The sequence below is a fragment of the Lygodium microphyllum genome, chromosome 23 (assembly GCF_053477565.2).
Source record: "Lygodium microphyllum isolate KBCC chromosome 23, Lygodium_microphyllum_v1.1.10, whole genome shotgun sequence".
Taxonomy (NCBI): Eukaryota; Viridiplantae; Streptophyta; class Polypodiopsida; order Schizaeales; family Lygodiaceae; genus Lygodium; species Lygodium microphyllum.
The window spans coordinates 86,670,556-86,695,101 of record NC_141157.1 but is presented as its reverse complement, the minus strand read 5'-3'; the positions used below and the strand labels follow the sequence as shown (position 1 = coordinate 86,695,101).

Genomic DNA, 24,546 nt, shown 5'->3' with positions numbered 1-24,546 from the left:
TATTTGTAAAGAATTGGTGGCTAAGCTTACTATGTATCAATGCCCATTTAATGTAGATTTTTCATATGTACCTATTTGGCCCAATTCCACTTGGATATAAACTCTCCCATCCAAATTTTCTCTCATTGTAATGCTGAACAAAGTAGTACTATGTAGTCCCACTCATAAGCCACCGTAGTAAGTCCCTTTCCTTTTGTTTTTGAGGACAAAAATCTTTAGGGTCAGGACGGAGTGTAAAGAGTGGGATTGCATGGGAACCACGGAGAATACCCATCACGTTAACATGATATAAAAGATGTAAAAGGACTTAGGTAGCGCATCCAAAAATTACAATCAACTAGTCTCTTCACCTTCCTTCCAACTTTCATGGCTTGTTCTCCTTCTTTCTCTCCCTTTTTGTCTTTCTCTAGTCTTTCTCTCTCCTCTTCCCTCTCTTCTCTCTCCCTTATATAGTCTCCTCTTTTCTCTCTTCTTCCTCCTTAGTCCTCTTCGTTAGATGAGTAAATGTGTGGTCCATGTAAATGTGTCTAAGCCAAATGATGAAGTTACATCTTTATCAGTAACTATGAAATGTTTTGCATGGATGACCTCTAGCTATGTATCATTGAAAAGGTCGATGAGAAACCCCTTTGCAACCATTTACAAGGCCTCCATGGTTGCTTTAGTCCACTTGCATGTCAATGGGGCATCAACTAATCACACCCAGTACCTTCTCGGCCATGATCAATCACATGTCTTGCAAAGTTTCTTGAACTACCCTTCTAAAAGAATGCTCTTGAGATAAGGAGCTCACAGCCATACTAAATATATATTATCTTGCATAGGTCAACAATGCAGTCTCCATCTCCTCTTCTTCTATGGCGGTCTTCGTACTCTAGAGGGAGCACCTACTGTTTACCCAAAGAAAGCTCCACCTTGTCCTTTTGGTGAGACCATGCATGGGGACTTCACTCAGAAATGGTGAGCGGCTTGCTTAGTGCATGCCATGCAAACTTGAGGAGTATGAGATGGAGGAGAGACAAAAGTTGAGGAAGGGAGAATGGAGGAAATAATGAAAGCAACATGTGAAAATGAAAAGAATAATGAATTTTCAACCCATATAAACCGTAAACTAGGGAAATGCCACTTCATATACATAGTCCATTGTGTGATTGTAATGAAACTTCACAAGTGCATCTATCAGGTGGCCAAGAGTCCACCAACTTTTTTTGTCAATACTTAAGATTATGGATGGATTAATAATCAAAGAATTTATTAATATTTATAAGTCTCACACCACATAGATTGTATAAAGATATCAAGAGTAAAGTACATAATAAGAAATGATAACTTTTCATATGTTTTTTAAAGTGAAATTGATAAGGATAGCAAAAATCATAATTAAGTACTAAAAATACAACAAAGATACACATTTATGAGCGAAGGTCAAGAGCAAAAAATTTATTCGTACTTTTAAGCTAGTACAACAATTTTGTAGTAGGATATAGTCACATATTTTGTGCGTGTGGAGAACACTATTCTAAAATAGATAACGTTACAAAAAGCATTCATTCCATTAGAACAAATGCATCATTCACTACTTGAAGATTTCTACAAGTTGAAAGTCCTTGAAAGTTATAGTAATGTGCTTTGGATGTATTGCACAATGTTGAGCATCAATCATTATGTTTATAAAAAAGGCCTCTATAGGCCCCTGTAGAACATGAAGATATTCTTTTGTGAAGCAATCCGGTCTATTCTGACCCTGTGTCAAAAATCATCTCTTGCTTTCTCTTCAGTAGAGGTCTTGCATAATCTCCCTCGTAAACAAGACTTGAGAAGCTAGCCTTCAAAATGATGAGATCAAAAGAGCATTGATACTTCCTAATTTCTCTTAGGGCCATTGTACTTGGCCTCCACTTGCATTTCTTATGGGGATGCTAAGGAGAGCCCCTCTAAGGGTAGCTTGAGGAAGCTAGGTTAGGTTGAGAAGGAGCTAGATCCATTAGGAGGCTATGAAGTGTCATTGTCAAAGACTAGTAGATGCTCCATTGAGTTGAAAATGATATGGGGCTCTGAGAGGAATCATGTGGCTTAGGTTGTGGCTTAGGTTGTGGCTTAGGTCTAGCCATCTTTCCTACACATCAAGAGATCTAGAAACTCAGTGAATAAGATAGAGAGAGTGAAATCCTAATCTATAGTGCTTAAACTTTAAGACTCATTCACATAGATGCACTCTCTCCCTTTTTATCTTGAGCAATAAATTGCATTCACACTAAATGCCTTCTTCATCTTACCATCTTAGTCCTTTTCAAACTCATTTTTTGCCTTCTTAAAGCCTTGTTTCTAACCACTTGGCATGGTTTTCTTTGATACTGGATGCATCATAACTCGTTCTTTTAGTGACATGGCATGATTTGAATATGTCTATAACCAATTCATAAACAATCTCATTTGCTTTCTTATGCACAAGTTGAGCTTCATCTACCACTATGATCTTGTACCACAAGGATAGCAATTAGGTCATTGGATTGCTACCATTCACTCCTTCACCATGATCAGTGCACTATCTAGTGTGAGTTTTCCATCCCTTGTGTAGACCAAACTTTGATGCTTCTCTTTTCTACAAAGTATGGCCCATGCGCCTCGAGAATACGCTAAAACGCATGCATTGCACATGAATAAAATTTTCTAGAATAACTTATACAATTTATATACTTCTAAGATGTTGTCTTTGTTCATACCATGTAATGTGTGATAGAACATTTATCCCACACTTGCACCATGTTTTTGTAGAAGCTAAGTACAACACTAGTAAACTCTTCCTTATCTCCATTATGAAACACCATCTTTCTAAGCAAGGGGGGCACTTTATTGAGACTAATCCAAACATTGGCTTTTTCCAATCTTGTTTTTTCTCCATTACTTCAATTATGAACCGCATCATTCAGTTTTTTCCACCCATTGTAGTCTTGCAACGTGCAAACTAAGACATTCCCTTCCTTGTTGCTATATTGAGAGAAACTTCCTAGCATTAGCTCCTCCAAAGCAAGGCTTCTTTAGCAAGTTATCAAATTTTCTTAATCTCTTCTCATTTTTTTCAATTGTTACTTGATGCTTGTGTAGCCCAATCTTTAATAGCACTCGCTCCACATTCTTACATGTTGCAATGGCTTTTGTTTTCAATTGGATTCCATAAGAAAAGTAAATATATTCATACACAAATTTTTCCATATTCCTCACAAATATGCAATGAACAAATGTGAACATGATCCAATGGAATGTTAAAAATGGGCTTTTACGTGGGATTTTCTTTATCGTGTGTCAGTATAGAACTTTTTACTATTTGCCAAATCTTCGAGTCGTTTCTTTCACCTCTCTATCAAGCAATAGAGGTATGGATATTTTGTATTTTCACCATTGGGGATTTCACTTGTGAATTTCAAGGTTTTCAAGTGTCCTATAAGGTGTCTCAACAAAGTATTCCAAATACCCTTCAACTAAGAGCATCTCACCATGTTCTTGGTGATCAATGATGTTTGGAATGCTTGTGTACATGAAAAAGAGCTATAGCACCTCAAATGTTTCCTTAGGAGCTTCACATGCAACAAGCCACCATACATGGCACTTTGATTGAACACTTAAGTCCCTTGGGTTATTCTTATTAAATTGTAAGGCTTTGTTCATCAAAGTGACACTAACTCTTTCGAGCTTTATTACCTTAATGACATCACTTTCATCCAATTTGATGATGAATTGCAATTTACCACTACATTCTTTAACAAACTTATTGCCGACTACACCTTGCACAGATCCATGTAGTAATTGTTGAGCTCTGTAAACTCAATATCATATGTCTTTTTTATCTCCATCTTTAGTGTTTTCACACCAATGATATACATGAGATTTCCTATCAACTCCAAAACCTTTGTGTTGAGTAGCTCTTTCGAGCCTCTATTAAGTTTGAAAATCTAGGAAGAGGCATAATTTTGTTTTTCTTCAACACACGACCAAACCTATCCTTCACACCCTTGAAGGTCTAGGAAGAGGCTAAGAACTCATCTGAAACATGTTTTATCATGGACTCAATCACCTTCTCCTTCACAGCCTTGAACTTTGGGTTGCTCAAAGTATCTTTCAATATGCTTGCCTTCAATAATCTTCGAATGGATGATCTATGATCACCCACTGTCATTTTGAGCAACCTTACATGCCTTGATACGTTGCTTCCACTGGCCATTGTTCATAATCAACTCATAAATTAACTTTTTCTTTCAATTACACTCCTATATCAACTTGCTATTGATCTTCTTTAGGTCATCCAATTGTAGCCTTGTCACCTCATACAAGATATCAATGTCATGAATAATGTTGTGCATTGTGATAATTTGAATTTTTTTTAAGTTGATAATTCTATTCAAATGCCTCACTTTCCTATTAGTTGTTGTATTTGAAGTCAATGTGCAACAATGACATCAATAATAATTGTTTACAATTGCATGGCAAGTTGTGAATAGTTTTAATGCATCTTCATCAAGCTGCCTAGTGTAACCAAACAATCCATTTTGACTTCCACACATACATTTCAGTAAGTTTGTGATTCCTAAGAAAAATGGAGATTTATTGTTAGGGGGTCAATAAGGTAGATTCTCCCATCAACCCACAAGTCTATGTGCTTCAATCTCATCTGCATATAGCTTTGTGTGACTTATGGGTTAATATCAGTACACTCTATCCTTTTGAATGATGAGATATATTCAAGATGTATCTCAATAAGCAGCTCTTTTTGCATGTATTCATTCTACCCAAATATGTTAATGAAAATAGGGAGTCTAATGTCTACGGTGGTAGAATGGAGAGGCACATATAGACATACTAAGATTATGGTATTTGATTTTATTGAGGTAGATTGGAGAGGCACATAAAGACACACAAAGATGTTAATGAAAATAGGAAATTAGGTGTTTGAGGAGATATACTGGAGAGGCACAAATAGACATACAAAAATGTCAAAAGAAAGTAGGTAGAGCTTAGTGTGTGAAGGTAGGATGGAAGACACACAGAGATGTCAACAAAAATAGAATAGTTGAGTGTGAATGTAGAATACATAGACATAGATAGATTGCATACATTGGATATTGTGGATATTGATAATTGATTGTGAGCAAAAGAGGTCAAGGTAAATCATTGTGTCAAGGTAGTTTGCAGAGACACAGAAAATAGGTCGTAATAGAGCTATGAGAAAGTAGTGAAATGAAGCAAAAAGAGAAGGGATGTCTAAGAGTTTTCGGATTTTTTCAAAAATCAAATTTACCTTCAAAAATATTTTCAAATAATAGAAAAATTAACCAACATGCTTATTTTTTACCAAAAGCCAAAATATAGGAAATCCCCAAAAAATCTTAAAATAAAGTCTCAAATTTTGATCTTTCTTGTTTTCAATTTTAAAATTAATTATTGCATACCTACTAATCATTTTGAATTGAAAACCAAGCACCATACTTCTATAACTAACTTCTTTTTTAATATAAAATTTGGTTGAAAAAGGGTTATTGAATGAGGAGAAAGGAAAACTAAGCAAATGGTGGATAACATTAAAAATTTAATGAGATCGTAGATTATGGGCCAAAGGATTGCTTCATGAGCACTAGGCAGACGGAATTGGTGATTTAAAAGCCCTAGTATGATGGATCCCTTGGCACATGGTGGGTTTGCATATATTTCTTTCTTTTCCCCTTCTACTGCAAGCTAGGCTCTCTCCATTTTTCTCTTCCTTCCTAGTGGATGGCTAGCTCCCTCTGAAACTCAATGTTGATCTCTTTACCTAAGTCAGATGGTACCAATTTGGTTTTTTTTTTTTCAAAGGTATGCAAGACATCAAGAAATTGTAGCTAGCTAAGATCCAATCATCAAAAGTAAAAAACAAGTGATATCTCACATTGTTACAATTATAGTTAGGGTGATGGACTAGCTTAGAGTTTGTAAGGGGCATGCCATGCTTAAGTTAATGAGCTTAAACAAGTAAAAGGGAGTGTGAAAGCACCAATGCTACATTGACTATGCAAGGACCCCACTTGTGCAAACAAGGAGAGAGGGTGTTTGACTTGAGAGAGAGCAATTTAAAGCAAAGAGAAAAATGTTGTAAAGGGAGACAACATGATTTCTACCAATCAATGATTGCCAAGTTTTTAGACTTCCTTAAGTCCATGGAATATCACCATTTTTTGAGGTACTCTATAAAATCCCTAAAGTTTTGACACAAGTTAAGAGTGGTTAAATAAATCAATCATGCACTATTAATGTTTGACTATATATACTTGTGCAAGTGAAATTTACTTTGGCATGGCTTTTTAAGCCTTGTGATAAGGTAGATGCCCGCAAAAGTTTCTATGTGATGCAGTATCTCTTGGTGTAGAAGCTTGGGAATAGTAATGTTTTTCAAAAAGGCCTCACACATGGAGAATGAGGCTTGATGGAGCTACCAAAAGCTAAAAGCCAATGTGTAGGCTATTATTCTTATCGGGCTATGTAGGCTCCGATTAGTCCCTTCCAATTGCATTGTGTTAGAAAAAAGGTCAACATGATGTCACCCTCTTGAATCACTGGTCCAACAATTCTTTTTTGCAATGCATGCAAGAGAGCTCCTAAAACAATCCATAGCCTCCTCAAATTGAGCAAGGAGTCCCCATAGCACGAAGGTTTCCCCTTATGGCAGGATGAGAACTAATGGGACTGTGATCTACATAGCACAAAGGTTTTCCCTTATGGCAAGGCGAGAACCAATGAGACTGTGATCTACATGATAATCTTATTCCCCAATCTTTTGATAACATAGAAATCCTCTACAAACTCGATGTGGTGGAGTACCAAAAGGCCTAGATGGACACTGTAGGGTAGTTAGCCTTAGCCAGATTGGGTCTAATTTTTTAATTTACTTTTTTTTTCTCCCAAAAAATGTTTGACCTAAAAATTGAGCAACATACCACTTTCCCTCTCTTCTCCATTTTGGTGAATTTTCATTACCTAGTTTATAAAGGGGGTCCCCCAAAAGTAAAACCCACTCTATTGGCCCCCTTACCCTATGCCATAGGCCCTTTTAAGGCTTTCCTATCAAGGAAACTAAACATTCATCCACCAATTTAGAGAAAATATACCAATTATTTTACCCATGGATGATTACAAGCACATGTAGTTCACAATAAATTCTCTACACATGCTCCAAGAGTTTCAAATCTACCCTTGATTTTTACAAGATGTAATATTTAACTTTAATTTACTATTTTTAGCTACACCCAAACCTAAAGCTCTAAAAATGAATCTTGCAAATTTTCAATTGCCATTGCAATCTCCTACTCCCAAGTGTTGATATTACCAACCTACTCCTGCTTTACTTTTCAATCTTTGAGTACATCCCTTTGACATTGTCTTTGACAACTTTGACTATTAACTCCTTCAAGGATATAATGGCAGGACAAAAAACAACCAAAGCAAACATCTAAAAGAGCACCACCACATCAAAGAAGAAAAGGCACTAAGAAAAGATGGATCCGAGGCTGCTAGTTTCTCAAGGCTACCATAAGGATAGATGATGGATTTGGTTGCCAAAACCACAATACTAACACAACTTCGAACACCAAGAGACTAAAGGCTCAATCACAATCAAGAAACTAGTATGTCCCAAAATATCTAAAAAGCCAACCAAGTGCATGTGTTGTTTTTTCCCCAATGCAGGGGTATATATAGATATTCTATAGTAGACAGCATGGTTCGAAAGATGTGATCAGCTTTACAAGCAGTTTCCTCACAACTCTAAAGGGGTTGTTTTTCTTGGCCAAGAAACCAAAAGTAGCTACAACTTCCATGAATCTAACACCCCAACACTTTCTTCATCTTGCCAAACAAAACAGAGTTGCCACTCGACCACAAAGCCCTGCACATCATTGACCCAAGGATTTTGATCAAACTCTTATCATCAAAATTCCTCTATCCCCAAAAAGAGGCTGTTTCCAACTAATGTTCTGATGAGCCATGCCCTTCTTCAACTTATTCCAGCATCTACAACTTTCCCTACAATCCCTAAAAATGTGTTTGGTTTTTTCCTCGTCTCTCTTGCAGAGAATCATCATGCATCTTCCTCAGACTGTTTGAAGGTTTTTCCATTAGGACGCCATCAGCCACATTGCCTTCTTCAACTGCAGCCACTCTAGTTCTTCTTCAGATAATCAAAAATGATTTCCCAGATGCTCTACAGAATATATCTCCACAATACCAACATCCCGAGAGTCTTCCCATTGAGGTACTCCTTTTGTATTAACAGCCTTAGAAAGCATAGGTTTAACCACAGCTGACAATAAGTGCTATTCATATGCTGCTGTTTACCGCCGTTATGTGTTGCAGTTGTGATCCATCTGTTCTTCCCACACTATCCCCCCCTTCCATTCCATGTTTCCCAGAAAGTTCTTCCAAGAATCCAGAATCCTCTGAGCCAGACGTGATTGCTTGATCTTCACTTCAATGTTTGCATGTGTTTTATTTGCACTTCCATATTACTAGCCTGTTTTCTTGGTTCTCTCTTGCAATCAGTAGCTATGTAACAGATAGACTGGACACTGGACCATCACACTAGGACTTGCTATACTTTCTTGAATCTCTCAAGTGATCAAGTGAAGATTTGATTCATGAGAGAATAGAAGTTGAAGAAAGTGCCATGTGAGGCAATCAGCATGTCACTATCATCATTGCACCCAATCGCAACTGAATACAAGTTTCTGCAGCTTCATGTGACAAGCAACTTCTTGAATTTCCGACATATGCTTATGCTAATCAGCATGTCACTATCATCATTGCACCCAATCGCAACTGAATACAAGATTCTGCAGCTTCATGTGACAAGCAACTTCTTGAATTTCCGACATATGCTTATGCTCAACCCATCTGAAAAATTGACTGACATCATAAAAGAACTCACTTAGAGGTCCCAATCTATTGCATATATAACATTTATGCCAACATACACAAGGAAAGGTTAAAATATACTCTCTCTCTCTTCTCTTACATGTGATTCTCTCTCTCTCCTCTTACATGTGATTACATACATCTCCCACACGTACACACCAGGAACCAGTGTATCTTTTGCAGAGTTGATTTACAAAAGAGCTGGCTTAAAGGTGCCAGTAACTCCAAGGAAAGGTTAAAATACTCTCTCTCTCTCTCTCTCATACTCATCCCACACACACCACTAATCAGTGTAACTTCTTCTGCAGAGTTCCGACCGGTTACAAGCAACTCCTTGAAAAACAACCCTTAAATATCCAAGCAACTGAAGACTGACTTCCATATTCCATACCATCTGGAAGATTGACAGGCATCATAAATTAAGGCTCGCTATATTTACCAACATTTTTGCCAATGAAAATAATACAGGAAACGATAAAATCACACTGACACTCTCCCCATTGACTGGCATCATAAATTAAGGCTCGCTATAGTTACCAACATTTTTGCCAATGAAAATAATACAGGAAATGAGAAAATCACACTGACACTCTCCCCTTAAATATCCAAGCAACTGAAGACTGACTTCCATATTCCATACCATCTGGAAGATTGACAGGCATCATAAATTAAGGCTCGCTATATTTACCAACATTTTTGCCAATGAAAATAATACAGGAAACGATAAAATCACACTGACACTCTCCCCATTGACTGGCATCATAAATTAAGGCTCGCTATAGTTACCAACATTTTTGCCAATGAAAATAATACAGGAAATGAGAAAATCACACTGACACTCTCCCCCCTTATTATATATTACACATCTTCCACACCTTTACACCAGACACCATTGACACAATTTTTAATGCAGTGCTACATAAATCTACTTACGACGAGCCATCGAAGGACCTCTCCCTATTCTCTTGTATATGGCCACACCTTTACACCAGACACCATTGACACAATTTTTAATGCAGTGCTACATAAATCTACTTACGACGAGCCATTGAAGGACCTCTCCCTATTCTCTTGTATATGGCCACACACAACTCCCACATTCACACCAGCGCTCACAACAATGTTCAAAATTGTGCCCAAGAAACTGAAAATTTCCTTCAATTTCCAGCATATGGGCCCGTAGGTATCGTATCCTTTGTGCCATCTGGAAGACACTGGCACTATCGAAAAGCTGGATGACTATTTTTTACACAAACATATCTTCTGCAGAGTTACAACAATGTTCGAAATTGTACCCAAGAAACTGTGAAATTTTCCAGCATATGGCCCATAGGTATCCTTCGAGCCATCTAGAAGATTGACAGGCACTTTAAAAGGCTCACTTGAGATATGCCAACCCATTGTATAAATTGGAAGGAAAGACAAACTATACCAACACACCCCTCTTATTGCATATCACACGTTTCCCACACAAAGGTACCATCGTCTGTAGAGTTACAACAATGTTTGTAATTCTTAACAAGAAACTGAATATTTTCCTTAAATTTCCAACATATGGCCCATAGACACCTTCTGTGTCATCTGGAAGATTGACTACCATTTTAGAAAAAACTCACTTGACATATGCCAACACCCATTGTATATAATAACACTATGCTACTATGAATGTAAGGAGAGACAAACTATACTGACACTCCGCTCTTATTGCATATCGCACATCTCCCACACATATACACTAGGAAACAGTAAGGCGGTTTTATTGCAGAGGAATTACATGAATCAGCTTCCAAACCATGGAGGGGACAAACCATCAAAGGGGTGTGCAGTGATGAGAAACACTTCAGTTTGTCTCTCAACACCTCTGTCCATACACCATTTTGCCATTCTCATTCAACAATTAGCAGATAACATAACTCATTCCTCCATACAGAAAGAAGTATGCAAGGACACCGCTGTGTGTGGCCCTCTTAGACTGCACACTTCAGCTCATTGCTTAGACAGAAGCATTGACTAAAAAGGCTAACTAAAGATACTTCCCATTTTTGCCTTATTTATTATCTGTTTTCTGTATACCCAGGCTAAATATGATGTATCCAATTTCTGCCTTATTCACCTATCTCTGTATACCAGGCCACATACAAAAACGACTCTTGTCCAGTCCAAGCTTAGATGAGGGGCATGCATCTATTCAGCTATAAAAGATGCACCCACCAAACTTCTGCCTTGCTTGAAAATATCTTGACAGTTTCTGTGAACTTAAACTGAGTTTTGCAGTGTCTGTATACCCAACCCTTTACAAGATTACATAAGTTTAATGGTTGCACAGAAGCATGAAGTATTTAAACCACCCAGTTTTTAACCTTGCTGAAATAGTCACATGATACTGCATACCATGCCAAACTCGTCAAAAGCACTAGCACTGGCCAAACTTGAAAGCATATATCCTTCATGAAACCTGTGCTCTTTTACAGCATAGAAGATCTGTCATTAATGACTGTTTTTCTGAAATGCTCACCAAAATGTCACAAATGGCTCCAGAAAAGAGCGACATAAAGTCTTCAGGTACTAGAGACATGTCCAGAAAAAGTGGGTAAGGAGGGTCAACAACTGCATCGCCTTACATACTTTTGCCTCTGCCAGATAGTACTTTTGCTAGAAAAAGTAAGTAGGGTCAACAAGTACACTGCCTTATGCACTTTTGCCCCTGCAATGTAGCATCATGATAATAAGTGTAGAAATTATTCCTGTCTCTTCTCTAGAAAGCTCACACAAGCACCATTGACGTGTGTTTGCATTTCTGGATCGTAGCAGTAAAACTACTGTCAGCATCTCTCATGTACAAGCTTACCAAAGGTTTGGCAACAAGCCATGGTTTACAAACAGCAACAGGACGTTGTCACTTCTGGCTTGGTTGACCATGCTTGACAAACTGAAGAACAAAGGCCTTTAAATAGACAGTTTTAGGGAAAGGGCAAAGCAGCTACAAATTTGTGGGGAATTTGCAGGGATCTATGGTACAAATGGCTTCACCTGATCTGATAAGAGATGCTAGCTGATAGGTTTTCAGGCAGCTGGATCCTCCTCAGGTTCAGCTCACAGACAAGGGAAAGTTACGATAGCTGTTTCTGGTGGCTCACAAAAAATTATGTTCTGTGGCCTGTCGATTCCTGGCTTTAAAAAGGACAGCAGTTGATGGAGATGTTAGCTGGGTGAGCCAACTAAAACAGAATCTGGAGCAGTTGTGCTATCTATTAAGTGCCCTAGAACTCGAGCTCTTTCATAGCCAAGTTGGAGTAGATGCGTTCGCATGCTGCGTTCCTCTACCTGCCAAGAGAAGACAAAAGAACTGAAACCTACCAGTTTTGAGAGCTTTAGAAAAGCAATCTCCTAATGCTAGTTTCATATCAATTAGCACCTAAAAACATGCCAGTTCAACAAAAATAAAACAGTCATTTGCACCTCTAATGCTGAAGTAAGTGCAAGCAGATCTGCACACTCTTCCATCAAAACTCTTTCCTGAGCCACCACATGTGCCAGTTCAGAAACAAGAGAGTTGGTCTTTTCAGCCTGCATGGGTGATCAGCAAGTACAAAACCACTTTCAATACACAGCTTCCAAATCTTCAGAACCAAAATGCTTAGCATAACATGTCATGTACCTTTGGCAGTATAAAATTTACTGAGTTCTCTACAGAATTCATTACATCAAATGCAGAGCCTATCGCCTTTTTGACTGCAACGGTATCAGCCTGCAATTACAGTCATAGAATCCTGCATCAAAACCTTGAAATGAATTCTAAAGGAGATTACTTGTTCATCTCGGCCAAACTGTGTACCTTCACACCTCCAGTAACAGGTACTTGTAGAACTGCAGCTTCTAAAGCTTGGACAGCTCCAGTCAATGCACCCATATGTTCATTTTGTAGGCTTGACCATTCTTCGAGTTTTGGAGCCTGCAATAAAGTTAGAAGTCAGCCTCGTTTGCAGATAAAACTAGCATAGGCAGGTACCACAACCTCGATCACACAACAGAGTTGATTCCCTAACCTGAGGACAATATGCCTTTCAGTTATATTATTTGACCTCACACCAGTAAGAAAAGTAGTAAAATCAACTCAAATCAGGCCACTGTAGAAGTCAGCCTCGTTTGCAGATAAAACTAGCATAGGCAGGTACCACAACCTCGATCACACAACAGAGTTGATTCCCTAACCTGAGGACAATATGTCTTTCAGTTATATTATTTGACCTCACACCAGTAAGAAAAGTAGTAAAATCAACTCAAATCAGGCCACTGTAGCTGCAGGTTACCATGACCGAGTTATTGAATGCACATATGATACACAGTCAAGCAGCCACCTCTATATAAAAAGATATGATCATCAGATTTTCTATCAAGTCAACATATTGCATCGCAGAAAAGCCCAAGCAAGCTTAACCAGTGACAGGCCACAGACCATTATCCATGAGCCAAATATGCAATTTACACTGGGGATAGAATGGAGCTGAAAGGGCTAAATTAGAAAGGAGAATAGGGTGAGATTAAGAGCTGAGGATGGATAAAATTGGCTGAGGAGGGGCTCAGAATGGGCTGAGATGCAAGGATGAGTTGCAGCAAAGAGTTGGATCTGATATGGAAGGAATTTTGCACTACTGAGAGTGAGAACCAAGAATGCAAGATCCTAGCGTCAGAGGCACAAAATACAATGGGCCCTACCACATAACCCATTCCTCTGGACAGGGGGATGAGAGGATGCTTGTCAAGGACAAATCAGGGGACACCCTGTCGAGTTTCAGATGCCTGTTAGCAGTTATGTGCTTACGCTCATTCCCTAATCCATTTGTATGCCACTCTACTATCATACTGTGTATGCCTATACATGTAGACAGTTGCTGCATGGAGCACACACTCTGCATACTTCATTGTATTATTGTTTTGCACATTTGGCAGGGAGAGCAGACTTGAGCACAATTTGCATAGTATCTCCTTGTTAATCTACCATTTGTATCTCATTGATTATTGCTAAAGGATTCCTAACCCCAGTTCAAGGTTCATACCATCTCATGTTTCTTTGCATTCTTTGATAATTATGGTTTTGTTCTATTGCTTTCTTTGTTTCATACTGTGTTCACATGGTATTCTCCATTGTCTTTTCAACATGGTTGCTAGTCTGACTCAGTACTCACTATTCACTTTGCTTGGTTGGCAAGTGTTGTATTTGTTGCCATTTACTTTTGGTTGTTTCTTGCTATGGTGGCCAGTGGAGTGCCATCATGGTCTATTGAAGTGAAACTGTCAGATTCTCTATCTACATGGATGGTGAACTATCACAGCTGTGTCATTCATGGCTATTGGCAGCAAGGTTCAGCAGTGTTCTAACTGCTCTATATGCGGCCAATGCTGGTTGTAGACTTTGCTTGGTGCTGAGTTACTAGCATCTATACCTGAAGACTCTTCATGGTTGCCAACATTGAACTACTATGAGTAGAGGCATGTCTAATTATGCTTCTACTGCGAGGTGTCGTTGCCTGGACCCTTGCATTTCGGGCTTGGCATTCAGAGTGAAAGCTGCGTGGTGAGCCCGTAGTCCACAGGCAGTTCTGCGCACTCAAGCTACTTGGCCCAAGTTGGGGCATGGGAGCACAACGTGTCTTCGACTGGGTTACCCTCCATTTTGTGCTTGTAAATTTGGTCAGCAGGTGGATGGGTTGATGTGCCCAATAAAGTCTCTTTCACAATTTTGCCCAAGTCCCATTCTACTCCACAGTTGTATATTGAGTCAGTGGGTGGAATGCAACAAGTATGAAAAGTCCATGTTTCACAGTTGTAAATAGAGTCAATGAGCATGGCACCTAGCGGGTAGACACTAGCCGCCTTGATAGTGAGGCGTGTTAAGACCCCCGATGATAAATATGAGTTTGAGTCAAATCACCATTTTCAAAAAGGCCAGTAAGTTGTGCCTCCCTCACTCGATGTGGTCATCGAGTTCTTCTTGCAATGGTGATGAGCAGAGTTGGCATTCTCCCTTTGCAAGGATGATGACTATCATGGCTTCAAGGTTGTTTCTTTGAGTATCATGTGTAGACCCTGTACCTAATTGTGATTGTATGCACAATGTGAGAGAGGTGGCCCATTTGTGGTTATGGTCATTGGCAGTGGCACCAATTGTGTTCTAACTGCATTTGCTATTGTCTACACGTGGCAAATCTGGTTGTAGACTTTGCTTGGTGTTGGGTTTCCTTTGCATCTGATCATGTTGTGCTTCTTGCATACCTCCTCCTCACTTGACTTGCATGATCCTCACCCCCCCGCCCGGGCACCCAAAGACCCCCCCAAAAGAAGCGCTAGTGGTGTTCTGACCATATTTGCATATGCATTGACAGTTACATGTGGTTACATGTGGCTAACGCTGGTTGTAGGCTTTGTATTCAGTTGCCTTCATGTCCAAACATGTTTGTCCTACATATATACTTTTGACCTTTAAAAGTGGCATTTTTACTATTTTTGTTGCATCCTGATTGAATTATGTGATTCCTCCTCCCCCCCTTGCCCCCCTCTTCTGTTTGTGATAAGCCTGTTTAAATGCATGCATACTTCATGTATTTTCATGTAGCCCTTTTGCCTTTGTTTAGCATAAGAGGGGGCCTTCATCCATGCCTTTACCTTGTTTAGTAATTGAGATTTAACAGACTTTCCTCTACTGATCATATTTTTCTCTACAGCATTAACTCAAACCTGTTGTCATTTTGGGCTTTAATCCTTTGAACAAAACTGATAAGTGTTTCAGTAATATTGGGGGAGACTAGAATCACTGCACAATAAGCTTCCATACTCTCTCAAACATTAGAAGCTGGGCTTGGCAGTTATATCTAATAGACTTACTTGAGCCAAAAGAAGAGACTGAAGTTTATGAGCCTGTCTAGCTTGTTGCAGCCGTATCCTCTTCAGGGTCACTGAAGTTCGCATGTCAAATATCCTCGAGCAAACATTGTACAGTGAATTCTGTGAGGCCAAAGGGGTAAAGGTCAGCATCTAAATCCACTTGTGCACAAACTCCCTAGTTTACCGCCATAATAATTGCTGGCCATATGTAAGCTTAAAAGAAATTCAACAGCTAAAGAACTTTAACTGCAACCACACAGATTTTGATGATGTTTTTCCATTAAATCTTCACAATATCAGCATCATTGTACAACAATCATCGTGCACACGCTTTCCCATGTAAATATATTTTCCTAAATGCACTTTTCACAGCTCACAGTCACAGCAAGAAGCAAAGCACAAGAACTTGCTGATCTTCAAAAGTGGTGTGTGAGATAAAAACCTTGCAGTTTAATAACCCTCAAAAAATATCATGTATCACAACCATGTAATCTAATCTTCAATGTACAAAGCCTTACATGCACTTGCAAATTTCTGGTCTATCTTCAAGTACTAGTGTTACAAACTAACCTGGATCAAAGTTCATGACAAAAGCTCGTAAATACTTATTTCTTCATAAATTTTCATATTGTTTGATAATATATATTATGGATTAAGTAAAAATAGAAAGGTTATCTTAAAACATATTCTGTCATGTGCCCTAGCATCTAGAAAGCTTATTATCACAAAAGCCATCATCAAAAGAATAGAATCTCGAGCCATGTTACTTTGCAGGGATGGACACTTGATTCCTAAGTTCCTTCCACATTTGGAGGTCTGATGCATTTGAAGAAGCCCATTAAACAAGTAAGAATTTCTCACACTGAAAATAGATTCTTAAGCCATGTTACAGTGTGATACAATCTGCATCTGGATGACAAAGTATTTGAAGATGCCCATCAACAACCAGATGAAACACTACAGCTCTACTTGCAACACTAACAAATGGACAGTAGAGATTTCTATGATTGGCAAGAAAAACCTCTTGAGTAGCTAAGTTATGAGTTTTGACAAAGTCAAACAATGAGACCAGTTGTGACAGTTTTGCAACACATCAAATGCCTCTTTAAGTAGCTCTGCCATTTAGGTTTTGGCAAAATTGACATAGTGAGACAAGCCTGTAAAACCTTCTGACTACCCGCAAAAGCACAGTATGTGACTGGCTGTAGTGGACCAGATACAAAATTATGATGCCTAGGTGAATCTTTGTGACTAACCAAGAATCAGCTCCTGTCTGCACACTCAGCAAAGGACATGCAAAAAAGAGGAGCGCACAAAATTGTCATGTAGGGGTGCCATTCAAACTCACTACATAATCAAAGGTGCAAAAGGAGCCCATGTTCTGCAGCTAGCTAGCTCTTCTACAACTCAATAAATCCATGCACACAAATGCAATTAATTCCGTGTCAAAACAGCATATACTTATCTCTAGAACCCAGTAAGAAATGACAGTAATGCATACAAAAGCAAAAGTCAAAAGGCCAGCCTAATGGCATTCTTCAAATTTCACTCAGCTGTATACAAAGATACATGGAAAGAAACACAATGCATCAAAAGCCCAAACAAGTATTTAGCAACTTACATTGAAGATTGGGCTGTATACAAAGATACATGGTAATCATACAGCACCCAAGATCTGAAAGGATCACTAACATCAAAACAACAACTAAAGGACACCTAAATACCTCTGCTGAGAAAGCCTGCGCATTCATTGCTGCATCAGCTCTTGCATTCACAAACCGCCATTGCAGGAGACGATTCTGAAGTATTCGGTGTAGATGAGCTTCTTCGATTTGAGAAAGACCCTTCTTCCCTTTCCTTGTATCTGCTCCAAAATTAAGCATTACTGCAGCACTGCTCGATCTGTGACTCTGTGAGGGTAAAGGAGGAGGTGTTCCCCGTGACCTTGCTGGACTGGGTATGTTTCTGTAAGGAGAAGTCTTTATTGGAGACAGAGGCTGTTGAGGTGGCAAAAATGCTGATACTGAACGATTGGGCACAATTGACCAAGGAGATGGTGGAGCTCCCCCAATTGTTACTGGAATCAATCCTGTAACATTTTCAGATGAAATGGTTGTTTTGTGTCTAATGTTTGATCTTCCCATTGAAGTTGCAGAGAAGTCAGACTCAGGCATTGATGCACGCAATTTGCTGTTTTCGGAGAGACGCCGTGAACGATTTGCAGCATCCTGCCAAAACCTTGCAGGCACAGTTGTTCCTCGCCCGGTTCTGGTCCCAGTACTGCTCACCGGTGTGCCTCGACTTGAGGACGTAGTTGTGGTGCCTCCAGATGACACACTATCTGTATCTGAAGCATTATCAGTTGGCACTGCATTTTCTGGGCAGGCTGGCTCCACAGCCTGGTGGAGTGCCTGTCCAGCTTGATGGACTACATGGTTTGCAGATGAATGATTTTGTTGTGAGCTCACACTTGGTGGTGAGTCTTGACTGGAACACTTTACAAGCTTGACAGGAGAATCTCTTCTCCTTCCCCTGCTATCTGACCGTGCTTTCTGCAAATTGATTGAAGGTGCAGGACCTTCATTTATAGATTGAGAAAGAATTCTCGAGGAGCTCCCTGGTCGAGGAACCCTTGATGAGCCATAAGTAGGTTTCCCCTGTATTAACAAGGAAGCTGCTCTACTGAGAGGTCTGTCTCTATCTGAAGAAAGATCCACACTTCTGCTCATTGCAGCTCCGGAGGATTTGGCATTGGTACTGGCTGGCCAGCGTTGGAGGTCAGATTTATGAACATTCTCCTGAGGCCTGGCATTTTCAACTTGATCTATATTATGACAACGCAGAGGTGTACCTTTGCGCTCTGGTGTTGGCTTCCGATGATCCATGGATCTCTGCACCACATTAGCTGAGGGCCTGAGTGTCTGATCAGCAGCATAGTTATTTCCTTTCCCTTTAGCATCAGTGTGGATCTTTCCGAGCCCATTTGGAGGTAGAGAATGAGGCTCAGCCTGCATTGAAGAGGACAAGCTCCGTGTTGATGGCCACAGTAGCTCAGTACGTACAGTGGAGCGCTTAGGGACCACTGCTGAATCCGAAGATCCATTTGAAACCTTCACCTCTCCTGTTCTTGTGGGTGATGGCCGTCTCCTCTCAGCAGATTGTGCTCTTTTAGGGGATGGCAAATCAGGCACAGTCGCAGCTCGATCCCCATTAGGAGTCGGAAACCTGCGGTTCAGTGCAGGTGCAGGAGATATAGAGGTAGTTGGGGACTTGTACCTTGAAGTAACTTCTCTTGTGCGAGGTCGCCGGACACCACCCATAGCAGTTTTGTCCAGCATTGCCTTGCCATTCTCAACATCTGCATTCTTAGTTTGCTGTAAGGGTGTGTGAACTAACGTCTGTTGCTGAAAAGCAGCTGCTTCAGGCATGACCATATCGATTGGAAATTTAACATGGTCAGGAGTAGGCCACCCGACAGACAACATGACCATCTTTCCTCCCAAAATCATTCATTGTTTATTATGATGCTGCATTCAGCTAGAATGGAGGTATACAGAGCCAGCATATATACAGAACAATGTTCCTTTCTTCAAATAGGCTCTTCAACAAAGAAGCTCCCACAGATTTAAAAAATGCTCCTTCTTGAAAGGAATTATTTCTGTGTGAATGCTCACGCAAAGCAGAGAATGCCCGCAAAAAGGACTTTACAGAATCCGAGCTAATGCTCAAGTGGGCACTTCACAGTCCTCTTCCCAGATTGGGCCTTTTAGCTACACAGACAGGCTCTCCCAAATTCACCGCAATGTATCTGTAACAGGAGAGTTAGAAAAATGAAACAAAATGTATCTGTAATCGGACAGTTAGAAAAAATGAAGCAATTATGCACAAAGGGATCAATGTGTATGTAACAGGACAGTTAGAAATCGATGCAATTACACAAGGGAATATTGAACAGTGTATTGTGTCATGAAGGGCAATGAAGAAAAGTGCAATGCAGAGCAGATCGTGCTGGCACTGTTGTTTGTTAGGCCACCCAAAAGAGTGGTCCGAGTGTACAGCAAACGGTCAGGAAAGATGGGGAAAAGGGCCTCAGAACGTGTGAGGAGAGTAGATGCACTTAGCAAAGGCAAGCCCTTTAGCAAAGAAACAAAACAAAAAACTGTACCCTGTACCTGAGCCTTTGGGGCTGAAGAAGCGAGCCAACGGGATCTGAAAGAAGAGTGATGGTGGTGGCCACGAATTTTGCAACACCCCCCGTCTTCGATTCCTTTCCTTTCTTGGTTAAAAAAAAGAAGACGTATATACGATTCGAGGAGCAGGAGAGGCGAGGAGGAGGAGGAGGAGGAGGAGGAGAGCTCAGAAAAGGGAAGATGAAATTGTGTGTGCTGTGATGCAGCACACACAGGGGGAGCTTACTCTGCAAACAGAGAGAGAGAGAGAGAGAGAGAGTCTCTGCGTGTGAATTGAGAAGGAAAAGGCCAAAAGAACGGAAAAGCCGAGTGAGCAAAAGGCGAAATATGAAATGAAGAGGCTGTTGTGCGTATATGTGTGTATGGGGGGGGAGAGAGAGAGAGAGAGAGAGAGCGCTCCCAACGGGCAAATGGAAGAGGAAGCCTCCGCCTAGGTAAGAAAAAAGAAAAGCCCCCAGAAAGCCCAAAATAAGCAAAGCAGCTCCAGCCTCCAGGCAGGGAAATCACAAAAAAACCCACACTCTATGGGGGTCTTATTAGGAATTCAGTCTAGTGGGCGTCCTGCGGCCCGCGCCTTTGCATCTGCAGTGCCCAAGTTGGTGCTTGAACTTGGGGAGCCTTATTAGGAATTCACTCTAGTGGGCACCCTGTGGCCTACTTTTGCACACATGGTGGTTGGACTCGAGCACCCAATGGTTGTGGTTGCCTGATGATGCTCTAGAGGTAAGCTCTCATACAAACCAACTGGCATATTGTACTTGTCTACTTTCATATTCAATTGGTGGGCATCCCACAAGCCATAGCCCACTTTTGTACATGCGGTGCTCGATTGGTGCTCAAACTCAAACATCTAGTGGCTAACTCATGACGCTGCGAAGATAAGCTTCCTTATTTATATGTTCTATCCACATTGGAATGTAGATAACTCTGGGGTCATTATACCCAACCATTTAGGTCGTGGCTAGAAGTGGCGCTCCAAGTAGTCACATACACCTTCCGCTAGCACAAGCAAAGTAGCAACACTTGCTTGGCGTCATAAAAGAAGAAGTTGAGCAAGTCATAACACGGTTCTTGACTATCGACTTTCGTGAAATCAAGCAAGTACATGCATGCCTTGAGTCCTTTACTATGGATGCATGAACACATGCTTCTATGGGTCCCACCATCCAAAAGGAGGAGATTTTGTTTGGAAGGGGGGGGGGGGGGGGATGGGGGAGGGAGAGGGAGAGGGGGGGTGGCGCCACATGTCCTCAAAGGAGATGGAAGAGAGAACCTCCCCAGCCAAGATAACGTTAAGGTTGGTGAGAGCAAATCATGGGCAATGCTCAAAAAGGTGAGGGGACAATATAAAAGGGTGCCCAACCAAACACCATCACTGAAAGGAAAGTATACGTTTGTTCTTGCCCATCAATAGAAATTACAATTAAAATGACATTGCCTATGATGATGATGACAATGTTGGTGACAAGTGAGAGGGAGAAAGAAAGAAAAGGAAGTGCCTTTTCTTGTTGGCTCACATGCCACAAAATGACCCACCAAACTCCAGACCCTTACTTTTGTATTGTAATTCCAATTAGGCATGTGCACATGCATGTTTATGCCATGCAAACATCGAACCCATTGCGATAAACATTCACATAAAATGTCGAGAGAGATTGGGCTCAACCTTCCCTCCTTTCTACAACTTCTCTTGCCATACCATACTTACCTTGCAAACTTCTTCACTTCAATTATGAATTCCCTTGCCATACCATATTTACCTTTGAAACTCCTCCACTTTAATTAATGAATGGCGTGTCTAGGAAAGTCTCCTATGATGGTATCATCCACAATTTTACTTTAGAATATCAAGTTGCATGACTATAGAGGATCATTATGATGCTACTAGTATAAATGAAAGGGTTGCCTAGTTAGACAAGTGTTGATTTTGTGTAAAGTTATAATAAAGCATATCATGAGCAAAGTTTCGCAAAGAACACACATGTGAAAACAATTGAAAATTGATGTATTATTGGAACATATTTACCAAGATCCCTGAACCTGCACTGGAACTTTGGACTACAAAACAATTATGTCTTTGGAAATCATGAAGAATCCCATTATCAAATGCCCTTAAGGCAACTAAGTGTAATTCGAAGCTCTCAATACTAAAAATTGTCTCACTATAAGGAAGTTTATTGCTCATCTTCTCACCTATTTCCTTCTTCCTTCACATGCAATGATCTAAAATCATGAAGGCTTCCTTTCTTAAGCTAAGTTCCCACTTTTGGCATGTTCCCTCAAGGACAGCTTGTTCTTCCTTTTAATTAGAGATGCAAAAATAAGATATTGAAAGCATGCACACTTATGCACTACTTCAAACAATATACTAAATGCAAAAATAAGTTGTCAAAAGCATGCATACTTATGCACTCCTTCAAACAAAGAGCAGCTAATGTAATATAAGTACAAATGTCATTTGTATATTGAGTAATGTGCCTCCTAAAGTAAAATGTGAAACATTCAATAAATCTCATGTTAGAATCCAAACTTTGATGCTAGTTTATATGTGCATGTTGCTTGGAAAAGCTTTTGAAGGATATATGGGAAATTACTTGCAAATATGGAACCATTCTTTTTTTTTTCATTTTGAACTTCCACACTAAGAGCTAAATATGAGGTACATTTTACATGTTCATTACCTTTAGCCTTGGTCAAAATGAAACTTAATGAGGCCTAAATCATTACCTTTAACCCTAGTCAAAATGAAACTTAATGAGTCCTAAATCAAAATTTGGTAGCCCTAAAAAATATTCTCTAAATTTAGCTCAAATGTTCATAAGCTTGTGTATTCTCAAGCTCACTAGTCCAAAACATCCATAAGCTAAACCCAAGATGGCCAAGAAACCTTGAAACAATCCACATGAAGCTGCTTATGCCCAAATTATTTCATGTCAAAAGGTAAGTGATTATCTATGTTTTAGTAAATTTTGGATGTTGGCCTAGTACATCTCTATTATGTAATATCAAGAGCCGAATTGAGTGCTTATTAGTCTCCATAAGCATAATGATTACAATCCACTCATCATGGATAATCAAGTTTGTGGCTTTTGCTAGTCTAGTTAATCTATAGCTTTGCTAGTGACTTGGGTAGACTCAATGAAGGGGAAAGAGATCCTCTTACCTTAATTTAATAATGTGCATTCATGGATGTGGAATTAAGGTGTCACATTGATGCATAGGTTAAATTTAAGAAATGAAACATTAGTACAAAATGAATTGATTCTATGATATATCAAACAAAGGATGGCTAAGGTATTGTTGAATGTATAGTCCATGTCAATAGGTTCTTTTCTCAAAGGACAGAAAGACCTATTATTGAACACCTCACAGAACTACTCCCAAGGTAAAGTTACAAACTAAGGCATAAATAGGACTTCAATGAAACATCAAATATAAGTTTAAAAAAGGACAAAGTGAATAATGTAGAACCATACGATTAACTCCAATTTGAAAAAGTGTAGTAATCCCAAGTACAATGAAAAGCATCTCTCCTTCTCTTCATGTTCCTAGCATCACCCAATAACTTTTTCTCCCATGGAATGTGTGAACAATCTCAAATTTGGCCAAATCTTAGAGAGGATCTACATTATGTGTGCCATAGATAATTGAACATAAAGTTAGGGCTCTAAAAGCTAGAAGCTTGGTTAGTGAGAATTTGTGCCTTATAAAGTCCAGGGTGTCATTATTGTATAAGATCATATTCTTTTATAAATAATATGAATGATTTTTTATGGTTGATTTAAAATTTTCATTAACAACACTAGTGTTAAGAGCTTAGATTACATGTGTTTAATGCTATGGTAAAATAAAGAAAAAATTGACATAGCTTCAAGGATTTAAGGTCAATGTACTACACCTAAGCTTTAAAAGAAACAAATCAAGTTTATGGATTATGAGTAATAAATGTGCATTTTATTTTAACTATTCTTGAGAAAAGTCGCATGCATGTCCTAGAACATCCATGAGCTATGTTATCTTGAGTGAAAGTGGGCTACCTATCCTCAAAATGCACAAACTAGATGTGGCAACTATTCAAGAAATTTATTTAGGGCTAGAAGATTGCCAGGCTCTTAAGTATGAAAGATGCCCAGTGATGTTAATGCTAAGGCTAAAGGGGGCAGTGTCCTTTTAATCAAAGACACCCTTAAGCCTATGCAACTATAGAATGAAGGTGTTGATCATGTTGGCATTGCACACATTCATGTTGATGATGAGAGGGTAGACATATTTTTTATATGCGCTCCAAATGTTTTTGCATAGAGAACAACCTTTTGGAAGACACTTGAAGAGAAGATATCCTAGATGTCATCCTTGCTATTAGAGGGTTGGAATATGGCTACTAGTGAAAGGGATGCATCTCATTGTAGTGCTTGCATGATACAAGAAGAAAAGAAATCATAGGACTCATGGATCCTTAGCCACCATATAATCAAGGATTTGGCATCAATGATGGAAAGAAATGATGTATCATCCATGTAACATAATCCTCATGTCATCA

The 24,546-nt window shown here is 39.5% G+C and overlaps 1 protein-coding gene across 1 annotated transcript; it reads right to left on the bottom strand.

Annotated features, from left to right (window-relative positions):
• Positions 1–10,490: 10,490 nt before the first annotated feature.
• LOC148016428 (QWRF motif-containing protein 2-like) lies at positions 10,491–20,470 on the bottom strand. Its single transcript, XM_087663762.1, has 7 exons — positions 19,989–20,470; positions 17,541–19,624; positions 15,817–15,936; positions 12,770–12,886; positions 12,593–12,682; positions 12,394–12,501; positions 10,491–12,258 (listed from the first exon to the last, which is right to left on the bottom strand). Exons 2-7 carry the CDS (start codon positions 19,323–19,325, stop codon positions 12,136–12,138), a joined length of 2,343 nt encoding a protein of 780 aa, XP_087519888.1. The 5' UTR covers positions 19,326–19,624; positions 19,989–20,470; the 3' UTR covers positions 10,491–12,135.
• Positions 20,471–24,546: the final 4,076 nt, after the last annotated feature.

Coding starts and splice junctions, on each gene's coding strand:
- LOC148016428 (XM_087663762.1), bottom strand. CDS start 19,325: ATGATTTTGGGAGGAAAGATGGTCATGTTGTCTGTCGGGTGGCCTACT. Junction 12,502..12,592: donor TAAATTTTATACTGCCAAAG/GTACATGACATG, acceptor TCACCCATGCAG/GCTGAAAAGACCAACTCTCT. Junction 12,259..12,393: donor CACTTACTTCAGCATTAGAG/GTGCAAATGACT, acceptor TTCTCTTGGCAG/GTAGAGGAACGCAGCATGCG.